This window comes from Glossina fuscipes, unplaced genomic scaffold (genome assembly GCF_014805625.2).
Source record: "Glossina fuscipes isolate IAEA_lab_2018 unplaced genomic scaffold, Yale_Gfus_2 60, whole genome shotgun sequence".
Lineage (NCBI taxonomy): Eukaryota > Metazoa > Arthropoda > Insecta > Diptera > Glossinidae > Glossina > Glossina fuscipes.
Window position 1 is genome coordinate 346,210 of NW_023998432.1, and position 12,927 is coordinate 359,136.

General features: G+C 33.7%; 1 protein-coding gene across 1 annotated transcript; it reads left to right on the forward strand.

Moving 5' to 3' along the window:
• Window positions 1-7,323: 7,323 nt before the first annotated feature.
• Window positions 7,324-12,579, forward strand: LOC119637718 (mitochondrial 2-oxodicarboxylate carrier). Its single transcript, XM_038033930.1, has 3 exons — window positions 7,324-7,551; window positions 11,601-11,783; window positions 11,866-12,579. Exons 1-3 carry the CDS (start codon window positions 7,399-7,401, stop codon window positions 12,436-12,438), a joined length of 909 nt encoding a protein of 302 aa, XP_037889858.1. The 5' UTR covers window positions 7,324-7,398; the 3' UTR covers window positions 12,439-12,579.
• The last annotated feature ends 348 nt before the right edge of the window (window positions 12,580-12,927 follow it).

A 12,927-nucleotide genomic window follows, 5' to 3' on the forward strand; every position in this document is an offset into this window, starting at 1 on the left:
CTATAAGGTAACAACATTATGCTCTTTTATACTTTTGATAATAGTGCCAAATAATCAGAAGTCGCTTTACGATTCTCATTATCGAGCAAATTCGGTGTCGAATTGGCTACTTAGATTGATGCATCCGTTAACGAGACTTGAGTTAATGGTACTCAATAGTGTATGAGTGTTTGCTTGATATCAAACGTAAAATGTCGTATTTTAATACGAAAGCAAAATAGCTATCGTACTTCATGTTGAAGATAACAACGAATAAAAAAATTGGAGTCGGACTAGAACGGCTATTAAATACATATTATTTCTTCCATGGAACACAAAAATTATATCCTGTTTCTATATGCACTTACTATTAGGGAACTGTGTTTGAAAAATTAGACCTTTTTGCAAATAGTCAGTTTCCGTAAGAATGGTTGTCTCTAAGAGGTTCAAAAATTGTGGTACGTTTTTAAAATCCAGCATAATTTATTTTTATGCCAAAGTACTATTATGGATCAATTTACATCACAAAATATTAAAATTTAAACTTTGTGGTCGAAAAAGTGGACCGATTTGAACCATCTTCGTTCGTCTTTGTGTCAAAACACATAGTGCACCGAATTTCACCAAAATATCTCAAGAATTGCGACCTGTTGTTTGAACAGACATCAGAGGGACAGATGAGCTGAATCACAAGCCTTTCTGCGTGTCACATAGGTCCTCACTAACTTAATACAACCTGTAGCACAAGTGAAATATTATTTAAGCAACTTGAGTTTTTCATGCTTGTACGGTTAGTATATTATAGACCGACACGCTGTAGGACGAAGAGTTCTGAATTTTTATACAGCAAAACTTTTAACGTAACGTTTATATACGTTACAGTCATTCGCGATTTCTATAATTTTTTTGCCAAACTAGTTTCCCAACACAAGATTCGCTACAGACTCTTATTTCACTTTATATTTACAGACTTTTACGGATTAGTGCATAAAAAGTAGGTCTACGTGGTACAAAGTCAGTATCATTGATTTCTAAGTTAATGTACTATTGTAAGTTAATTTTCACCACGAAATATGGAAAATTAGGTGTTTTTTCCATAGCAACACTTATAAAGGTTCAATAAATTGCTCCACCGGATCCATACTTTTCGCACCAATTTAGAATGCCGAAATACCATTACTAAGCGATTTTTCTCACAAAATTCTAAAAATTACAAAATTTATTATATGTATATATAACGACTTATCAAAATAAGGCGCATAGAAATGGAAAGAGTAGTCCAATAGGAAACATTTTCAATAACGTTTTTTCTTGGGTAAAACACATCAGTGTACCAAATTTCACTAAAATATCTCCAAAGTTACGACCTGTAGCTTGAGTACAAAAAAACAAGATGGACAGAGGGACATACAAACTGAGATCGATTCAGAAAATGATTCTGAATCAATCAGTGTAATAAAATGTCGGTCTAGCAAGCCCTTCTCATTTTTACGTGCGTCTCTATAAGCTTAATATACCCTGTGCCGCAAGCGGTGTAGATTTATTTATTTATTTATTTTTTATTTATTCCACTTATACTAGAAACTCAATTAAACAAATAACAGTCGAGTTCAATTGCCTCTTAATGCAAAACTTATATTAATTAACAACAAAATTGAGTATAAGCATAATAAAACAAATAAGAAGAAAAAAAAAAGAAAAAGAAAAAAGAAAAAAAAGCATGTACACTATCAGCATAGGAGCACACTTACAACCGGTACAGGACCAAATTGCAAATGAACCCCTAAGCCATCGCAAACATGCATAAGCCTGGCAATCGATAATAAATTGACAATAATTCACTTTCGAAACGTAACGACTTTTTAAGGATAAAAGCTAGTTTAAATACGACATAGGTAAATCGCGCGTATTAAGCAATGTTGCTTTAATGGACTTTAAAGAGTCCGATAACGAGAATAAGTGGTAGACGTCATTTAGGTTCTTGCAAACGACTCTGAGCGGATTGAACAGCTCATAATTAAATTTACACTGATTAAGCTTAACCAAGATAAAGTGCCTAGAGAAGCGCTTAGGGATATTAAAGCTTATTTCACCAAGTAATGAAAGCGAGTCAATAGCACCATTTATTACTTTAATTAGAAAGGAAACGCCAAGAACAAATCTACATTTCGCCAGAGACGGTAGGGACAGCAGAATCAACCTATTTTCATACGGAGGAAGAGAGGCAATCGGATCCCAACCCAAATTTCTAAGGGCAAACAGCAAGAATTGCTATTGAACTGATTCAATTGAATCTACGTAGCACCTATATGAAGGAGACCACACAACTGAGGCATACTCGAGTATGGGTCTAACCAAACACATGTACAGCCTTTTCGTAATGTAGGGATCATCAAGCTCTTTGGACCACCTTTTTATAAAACCAAGCGCGGACCTAGCTTTGCTAATCGAGAGCTCAATATGCAAGTTAAAACGTAAGCTATGGTCAAATAGAACGCATAAATCTGTGAATGAATCGACGTCCTCCAACTTATGCGAATCTATGAAATACTGAGTAATGAATGACTTTCTTCTTGAGAATGAAAGCTTCTTACATTTACTCAGATTTAGTTTCAGAAGATTCAAAGAGCACCATGCAACAAAATTATCCAAATCACCTTGAAGCTGATGTGATTGCGATTCAACAACCACCGATGGGAGATCGTTAATGTATAAACTAAATAAAATAGGACCTAAGTGACTTCCTTGAGGTACGCCAGACGTAACGGGGAAGTCATCCGAGGTGATGAAGTTAAACAAAACCCTGAAGGATCTATTGTGCAGATAAGAGCTTGTCCATTTCACTAAGTAGGGTAGGAAACCAGAGGCTTGGAGTTTAAAAATAAGTAGTCTATGGTTAACCATATCAAATGCTTTGCTTAAATCAGTGTAAATAACATCTGTGCGAGAGCCACTAGAAAAAGCTTTGAAAACATGACAGGTAAACTCTAACAAGTTGGTGACTGTAGAACGCCCTTTCCGAAAGCCGTGCTGGTGCGGAGAAATATACGAATTAATGGCAAAGGCCAAATGCTGAGTCACAATACGCTCGAACAACTTGGGCAAGACAGTTAACTTGGCTATGCCTCTGTAGTTCTCAACAAATTGTCTACTTCCACTCTTGTGGATAGGAATAAGGAAACTACTGTTAAAAATCTTTGAGATCACACCACACAACTCGACAGCGCAAGATTTAAGTTAACTGTATTTTAGAGAACTCAACCCTTTGAAAACATCATCTTCCGAAATAACCAAGTTAGGTATTGAAACCGAGTTAGTTATAGGATATGGGTAGTTTGCTGATAAATCGATTTTAGCAATCGAAAAGTTTCGTCGGAAATACTCAGAAAATAGATTTGAGATTTCAAAATCATCCGAGGTATCAGAGCCATTAAAAGAAACATGAGAGGGATATGTGGAAATTTTTCTTTTAGAGTTAACAAATATAAAGAAGATTTAGGATTAGCAAACAGACAGGATTTAATGGACTGAAGGTATCTGCAGTAATAATGATGGTTGACGTAGTTACATCTATGCCTCGCCACCGAGTAAGCGACATAGTCGAGCGCAGAGACACTTTTCGAATATTTTTTGAATAGCGAGTTTTTTCTATTCTTGTGGTATTTAATTGTCTTATTAAACCACGGGGGACACCTGCTTCGAGGTCGACACTGCTTGATCGGAACAGATGCAGCAATAGCTAGATTTAATGTATTGTAGAACGATGACAATAAGCTTTCAATACTACCGGTTGAGAAATCAAGTGTCAGATGTGAAAGACGATGTTTTAGCAATACAATATTGATTTTATGAAAATCATAATAATTATTTAAAAAAGTTTGATTTGGCACATTAAAGCATTTCAACAAACCATGATTCATATGATGAAAAGAAATGCATATTGATGGATGATAAGGATCCTCAGGTAAACTAAAAGGTGGACAACGATTTACGTTAATCTCGGGAAAATTGGCAAAGCAGAGATCAAGCAGTCTACCATTACAATTAGGGGTACGATTATATTGACCCAAATCATGATCAAACAATTCACTAAAGAACACAACAGCCCTATCAGACGTTGAAGTAGGAACCAAACAGCCAGAATTATCAGTGTTACACCAAGTGACTTGAGGCAAATTGAAGTCACCCAATGCAACGACCAAATCAGTGTGTCTAAACCGCTTGGCCACTTCACAAATGAGGGAAGCGTGTTTCCTGTAAATGGAGATATCGGAATTTGGGGGAATATAGGAGCAAGTTATAAATAGATGTTTATCATTCATATTCGCACGAATAGCGATAAATTCAACGTCAGGAGAAGTGGGAAATTCAGTTAAATTGGACGAGGCTGACGCAGATATGGCAATTAATACACCACCACCAATGCGATTCACTCGATCATTTCTAAAGACTTGGAAAGAATTATGAAAAAGTTTCGACGAATGAAGATCGGGTTTTAGCCAAGTTTCAGTAAAGGCCAAACAGAAAAACTCCGTGCTCTCTGAATTTAGAAAAGTGGAACGAATTTTTGAATTTAGACTCCTAACATTTTGATAAATGAGAGATAGTGGGCCTGAAGAAACAATTAGTTTTTTGAAGGCGACATGACTATTGCCTTGGTATTACGGGGACGATCTCGAGGGATAAATTCCTTAATTAAGGATGTAAAGTATAATAGTTCAATATAACCTTTTCTTCGCTATAGAACAAATATGTCTTTATAAGCCTAAAGAAAATTTATTGGAATTTATAATGAACCTAAAATTTCGAAATTGTTTATGTTAGCAGATATGAGACGATATAAATCCAAAATAAATTACAAAAACATGGAACACCTCCCAATGTATGAAATTTTTTTTATCTTACGATCTCTTCTGACATTTGTTTCTCTTTGAAATTTCAAGGCCAACACTGTAAGATGGGACATGAAATACACATCAGGTCCTTCATTTGTTCAGTAAAAAAATTGTCATTGGTCGAATAAAGGTGCAACGAAAATTTAAACAAATGAATGAGTGTTTTTATATCATACCAAAAATGGCTTTTATATAATTAATTAGATTATGTAAATGAAAAAACAATAATGATTCAGAAAGGAGTTTTTTTTAGCAAATTAATCAGGCAATTGTTAATGCATTTAAATTTCTCTTAAGTGATAAAATTTACGCAATGAGGTAAAATTCAGCAAAATAATATGATGTGATCACCATAAGTATCGCCAATGAAATTGCCTAAGCAGAATGTCAAATTTAACGGTGTATTTAGAATAATGAACATTCCAACTGCTTTTTAACATTTAAATGTTTTTTTTTTTTTGGTTTCGTAACTTTTTTGAGTAATAAATAATGAAAAAATATGCCGTAAGCAAAAATTTATACTGAAAATATGGATTTTTGTTACTTTCTGCATATGTCCTTCTCACTAACACAGTTGTTTTATGATCTCTTAATTTCAATGAAAATGCAGTCGCTGATTATGTGGTAATAAAGTCGTAAATACAGTAGAACCTGAATTGAAGAATTTCACTGGCTCTCTTGCTTTGCTAGCCCAAAACAAATCTTCTCATTTCAAATGAACGCACACACCTCTTATTGCTATTTGGCTTTTGTTAAATGTAAAGAAATACATAGAACAGTATATACAGTCGAGAGACAGAAGAGTATAATATGAATGAATATGAATATGAATTTTTCAATTTTAGGAAAAATAAGGTCTCAAAGAAAAAGTCATTTAAGATAGCAATAAAAGATAGATAGAAACGATGCTTATTAACGACAATAATGTTTAATTTAAATCAAATTCAGACATGACCATGTATATAAAAAACATATATTATAAAACATATAAAATGCATACACAAACGTTTACGCAAATTACGATTATCACTATTAATCCTTTACAAAGTGCTAAAAAAGGAAGGAATTGACAGCACGGAAAATTAAATCAGGATTGACAGTTAAACGGAACTGTTTGGATGAAACGTATACTAAATTAAAAAACAATAAAGATTGCGCTTTAAATATATGGCTAAACCATCAATAACGGGCAGCTTTTTCCAATACAGCCCACATAACTTTCGTATGTTCAGGAAGTTCTTCTTCATCATCAAGTCTAAACTCCCAATCTTAATCCACCTGCGCTCTCTGTTAAGCAAATGATTTGACTGAAATTGTTTCCACGTTAAAAAGCTTCTTTTAAACCTATTTAAACGAATTTTATGAGATATAAGATATTATAGTGATAGTTTCAAAAATCCATACAGCCGTAAAATATAGTCCTTGAATGTAATCTCTTATATAATTGTAGATTTATTTGTTACCCATAAGCTCAATGATAAGTAAGATGTCGGGTGGCGCAAATGGTATTTATAATAATGGGATTTATTAATAACGGTATAGTCTTCGTATGTGCCTATGGCACTGGCGGCAGCTTCGTCGGCAACTAGCAGACATTCCAGAGATACGAATTAATTTGCTGACAGATCTATTATTATTATAATTGTTATCAATTTCGCCAGCGAAATTAGTTGTAAGACTAAACTCTTAAAAGCGCTAGTATCTAAGGCTATCGGCTTTTATTAAAATCTCTACAGCACTTGAGATTCGAATCCACGAGCATTGAGTTGCTGATCGAGATTTCTCTTCTTCGGTCACTCAGGCGGCTCCTAACAGACCTAACGTGATTAGGTTGCTCGCAATTTGAGGCAACACGATTTTCTATTGATATTTGCAATGAAGATTTCACTGTATACTCAATATAAACGTAAATTGTGTTCACAATCTTCCTCTCACCCTTTCTTTTTCACAAATTCTCTTTGTTACACGTAAAAACAACAGTTGATTTTTTCGAAAGAATAGGACGAAAACATTGAAATTCTTCAAAAATACACACTTAACAAAACAATAAAGATTGTTGAGCGGTTAATACAATATTCTCTTTACAATAGAATTGGAAAAGAAAATTTGTGCTGCATTATTACTGAGAAAGTAAATAGTATCCACATGTACATCATATGTATATATGAATATATATGTAAATATAACTGTATACGTTTCTACTTGAGTTTACCATGAAAAAAGAGTATTAGTTTTTTAATTTCTCAAAAAATAATGATGAAGTGAGTGTATCGGTGAAAATAATGTCGATGCCTAATAAGAATTATATTTTTCTAAGTGGAGAAAACATTTTTGATACTCAGTGTCACGGTTGAGCTCCAAGCATACGAAGTGCACGAGGTTTTTTTTTTACCGATATAACAAATAAATAAATTAAAAAAAGAAATAATTAAAATCACCTTAAGTGAAACGAAAATTTATAAAACATTAAAAAAATTTGAAGTAATTTTTTTATAATAAAAAATAACTATAAAACAAAAACAAGATGTCTATACAGTCTGCACAACAGAAAGAATTACCGATGTTAAAAAGAGCCGCTTTGCAAGTGGTGGCTGGTGGTTCAGCTGGTTTTGTGGAAGTTTGTATTATGCAGCCGCTAGATGTGGTTAAAACACGCATGCAATTGGGTGGAGGAGGGGTAAGTATTTTAAAGAAAATGAACTGGAAATCAAAAAATATGTTGAAATTTTTTTTTTCATGTTCTACGTTTAATGATCGCATCAGTATTACGTATAAATGTATACTTTTCGCATATGTTTTCGTACACTCTACCTCAAGGTCGAAATGCTTATACGCATACGTATATCACGAAATACGGTTTTGTTTGTTTGTTTGTTTGTTTGTTTGTTTTGTTTCTTTTTTTTATTGCCCATCTCAAGGGATGGTGTATTAAATTTATTAAACGTTGATTAAAGGAAACAAATATGACGTCAAAATTTGTCATGTTTGCCAGACCAAGCTCCAAAACTGGAATGAACACTCCTATAAATTGGTTCACAATAAAGAAAAAGAGAAACAATTTTTGCTGTTTGTTTATTTACAATGAAGAATTTTGATATTAAATGTGTCGTTAGTACAATCATTAGGGCGGTCTAAGTGGGCCTTTTTTCTATACGATTTCCGGTGTCTGCGATAGGTTCCTCTTTACTCTATATTCAAATAGAGTAAATCACTTTAAACATCATATGCTGATAACATTTTCTCCCTCTCTCTCTCGCTTTAGTAAAATTCGATCTTCACTTTGCCTTGCCTATTTGTATGTGTGTGTTGTTAATTTTTCTCATACGATTAAAACTATGGTATAATGTGAACATCGTAATTTATTGAATATTTCTCGTTTCAGTGTAAGATAGGGATGGGTGTGCTAAATTCGTTCTTAACCGCAAGCATGATTTCTCTCTTTTTTTTTGCTTTTTCCTTACGATCGCGTTTATTTCTTAAGTTTCTTTTTCATTTAAAGAACACTCGTGCGTTATTTGAAAGCGCCAAATCAGAGAGATTATCTATGGTTAAAGCACAGATATTTCCAGTGACGGTAATATGTGGGCGTTTTAGCGCCCTCTTGTATGGTATCGAAGTGCTGCTCTTGTCATTTGCTGAACTCGTAGTCGGTCTAAATATTTTTGTTTAATTTATTCGTATACACTGGTTGATGGCTGTTATTGCGTTTGTATCACGTTTAAGCAGACAATCAATGTTATCAAGTATTTCGCTTTACATTTTCTTTTCCTTTATATATAATCTACTAAATATGCATATATATGTATGTACGAGTATATGTCAATAACTGGAGTCATTCGGTACTTTACACATACATATGTATGTATATACACATATATAGTATACTTCTTGCAAAACACAAGTATTTTATGTGGCGAACAGAAAAAAATTGCGAAAACCGTTTCACTTAGATTTGTCAGAATGGTTGTTGGAAAGGTGTACATTACAGATAAGAATATTGCAACACTGCGTTTAAAAAATAAGAAGAAGGAATTCTCTTGTATTTCAAACTCACGCTTGGAAAATTGATGTAAATCAACTACTTGTAATAAAATCTGATAATTCATGTCAGTCGGTCAAATTGTTTAAAAATTCTAGCCTACAGCGTAGCCGATAAGCACTTTAAGGAATGGTACTTGATGACCCTAAATGACTACAATAAAGCGGTTCATTTCATTGTATATTTCATGGAAAAGACTACATCACTCGGGAGCCGTATCAGCTGACTCCTTGGTGCTTATGAAGAGACATTACTTTGACTTTTTCCTGAAAAACTGGTGAACAATTATGGTGGTATGCGAAGGTTTACCATCGTGATGAAAAAACAAAGAAATGATTTGTCATAAATTCGAAGATATATGCTAAACAGATTCGCATAAATGACGCTGAAGGCATAACTAATACTTCCTACCGACCGCTTAATCATGTAGAAGGGGCCTCTTGTGAACAGCATGACCGTTATTATTTTGACGTGGTTTTCCGATTTCGGTTTACCTTTAACGTGATATTCACTTGAGTGTTGAGCGTTTTCTGGATCGAAAGCTAAAATCGATGTTTCCCTTATTAATCGTTACGCCTTTTATATTGTTATAACTCGTTCGTTTTTCTTCATTGAATCTGTGGTCATTCTACATGAATTTGCCGACGCATATGTCGCTGAGGGAAACGGGGTCTAGGCATGTTCGTCGGTCCGTCTATATAAAAACATTCTTCCGGAGGTAAAAATTGACATATTGGCCTTTCCGTAAAAGCGTGCAGGCTTTGATAAAACCGCAATTCACCTTCTTAGTCGTACCGCTACGGATTACAACGTCGCATCTCCCAAAACTCTTCAGGAATTTGAGTCAAATTTTCATTTTTAGATAAATTAAAAGTTCATATTTGGAGTATCTAACTCTATAGACACCTTGAAATTACCTGGAGAACTGAATATCAATAAAATGTTCACCTTTATTAAAGTGGCTGGACTAATCATCTACTTTATTCCATAAAAACATAGCGTCGAGAGTCTTTGTTCCTAACGTCCATCCTACGTCTAATCTCGTAATTCATTCTAAACTCGTACTTCAATTCTTTAGTCTAAATGATAATAGTAGTAATAATAAACAAATTTATTTAAAAAGAAGTAAAAACACGATAGTAGGTCGCGATTTACCAGTAAATACCCTACATTATCCTAAAGTTATTCATATAGCAAAACTCAAAACAAGGCTTTAAAAACAAGGAACTAGTCGAAAAGGTAGTCCGGCTCGAATCATTTTCTATGGCGCTCGTCCTTTGATCGAAACACGTCAGTGTACCAAATTTGAAAAAAAAATATCTCTACTATGGCGGCCTGTAGATTGAACACAAGAAAACAAAATGGGCAGATGAACAGGCAAACCGAAAATCACTTTCTGAATTGATTGGCATAATAAAAGGTGGGTCTATCTCAACTTCTTCTGCTTAAATATACCTTTGACCGACAAGTGGTGTAGGGTATAAAAAACGGCACCATACATGACTTAACGACGGTTATGCTCATGCATGTAATATATTTCCTTTTATCTTTCGCTGGGTGTAGCATATTACAGGTTGTTCCAAGGAAACGAAACTGTCACTGCTGAGCGCTATCAACAAAAACTAATACAATGAAGCAAAAAATTAGCGCATTATAGCGCGGCTCGGTATGACGAACCTTTCTTTGAAAACGGTAGCAGTAGTGAAATGGACTATAATATCATACTTGCTGTATTTTTTAAAAATTATTCCTTTTGATAAACACTGATTTCATTCGATGTCTTATTATCTTGCCGAGCAAGATTTCGATTATTGTGACACCCAATATCCAAAAAATGCATTTTATTATAAACAGCCTCAAAAGTTCGTTTTTCTTTTTAGAATTTTGAAGAATTTTTCTTCTTAAAATAAGGGGTTTTTTCATAAAAAAAGCTTACAAAGAATTATATCTTACACACATCGATGTAATAAAATCAAGCAAGCAAAGCTTCTTGATGTGATATATATTTTTAACAAATTAAGCAAGAGAAGCAAAAAGATTATATTTCTCCGCAGTTAATGAAATAAAAGCATTTACTTTTGGTTAAAGGAGCGATTTTTGTTAATATTTTATAGACAAACACTGCGCAAGGGAATCGAGTTGAACTGACAAACCACTTTGTAACGCGTTTTCACAAATTGTTGTCGTTTTCCTTTTATAATTTTCTTTAATAATACTCAATTACGTCGGCCGTTATAAGTGGCTTTGCGTTGAATTAGATCATATAGTGCGCTATATTCAACAAACGCCGTCCAAATGGAATAGTATGCGTATATGCTTTCACGGTCGGCGTTAATGATTCATGTGGCCTCCATTCTGCCCCTTTATACTTTGTATATTATATCGCGTTCATTGTTCATCACACGTCACGACTAAGCAATGAAATAAATTGCTATTCTGTTTTTTTTTTTAATAGTCCACTCTACCTGTTCCAAGCTGAAAAAAATTATGTTGTTTGCGATACGGCGTAAAATTTCAAGGCAGCAATTTGACATGAACAAACCGCAGTCTTATTAAGTATAATATAGAACTAATCACGCCTTATTTTACACCCTTTGGGGTGTATTTACACCCCATTCGTTTTTATTTATTATTTAAAAACTAAACTAATCATTTATATTTTTCTTTCATTATATATGTAATATTAGCATCATTATAAAGGGGTGTTTGACTGTTTTGCAAAAATGTCTCGACAAGAAGGTTTTTTTGCATTTTGGAAGGGTATATTGCCTCCTATTATAGCCGAAACGCCGAAAAGAGCTATAAAATTTGTATGCTTTGAACAAACTAAGCCAATGTTTATGTTTGGAGCTGCAGCTCCAACGCCACTGGTACGGTTCGCAATATTGAAAAGATATATATAAACTTACATATAAATATTAAAATTAAACTTCTTTTGTATAATTTAATTAGACTTTTTCTTTAGCCGGTCTAACAGCTGGTCTGATTGAATCTATTGCAGTGAATCCCTTTGAAGTAGTTAAAGTGACACAACAAGCTGATAAAACTAAAATGAAAGAAGCACAAAGCACTTGGACGGTAACCCGGCAAATCGTACAAAAAGATGGCTTTGGTTTGCGTGGTCTTAACAAGGGCATTACTGCTACAATGGGTCGTAATGGTCTTTTTAATATGGTCTATTTCGGGTTCTATCACAGTGTCATGAAATTGACGTCAGCATCTGATGATCACTTCAAAGAATTTTTTCGAAAATTTGCTATCGGTTTCACTTCGGGTACTTTAGCATGTTTCGTTAACATACCATTTGATGTCGCCAAATCTCGTATACAAGGTCCTCAACCCCAGCCGGGCGTTGTCAAATACAAATCGGCACTTGGCAGTATATTATTGGTTTACCATGAAGAAGGTTTTCGCGCTTTATATAAAGGTTTAGTTCCTAAAATTATGCGTTTAGGCCCTGGCGGTGCCATACTCCTATTGGTTTATGAATACGTTTTGGATTTGATGAAAAAAAAATGTTTATAATAATGATTGTTTATTACAGGAAAGAAGAGAGAGGAAACAAGTGATTATACGTCTTTACCTAGTAAAAGCCATTTTATATACTTTATATTCAAAAAAATTTCGACTGTCATTATTATATATGAAAATAAATGTAAATTTTTTTACAATATTTATAATGGAAAGCAAAATCTGATGATTGTTATCCACAAATAACCTATTTACGGGTCATTTTGCTCTCATACAGCATCAATTAGAGAGTTGAATAGTTTTTCCTTTTTAATTTTTTTTTTTTATTACTTACTGGTTTACTCTTATGTCGTATTTGTGTTCCAGTTATTTTAAGCTGAAATTTCTGTGAAGTATTGCAAACATACATATTTTTTAAGTATAATGCCCAAGGTTTTAGCTATATTTACTAGTACGTGGATTATATATATATATATACTATTCATGTCGTGTGCGCGTGTTTTATGATTAACTTCATATCTGCTTGAAACAAAAGTTGTTGTG

What these genes read in the sequence shown, in the direction of transcription:
- LOC119637718 (XM_038033930.1), top strand. Translation starts at nt 7,399, where the DNA reads ATGTCTATACAGTCTGCACAACAGAAAGAATTACCGATGTTAAAAAGA. An exon ending in TGCAATTGGGTGGAGGAGGG is followed by an intron (nt 7,552 to 11,600) that starts GTAAGTATTTTA and finishes ATGTAATATTAG; the next exon opens with CATCATTATAAAGGGGTGTT. An exon ending in CTGCAGCTCCAACGCCACTG is followed by an intron (nt 11,784 to 11,865) that starts GTACGGTTCGCA and finishes TAATTTAATTAG; the next exon opens with ACTTTTTCTTTAGCCGGTCT.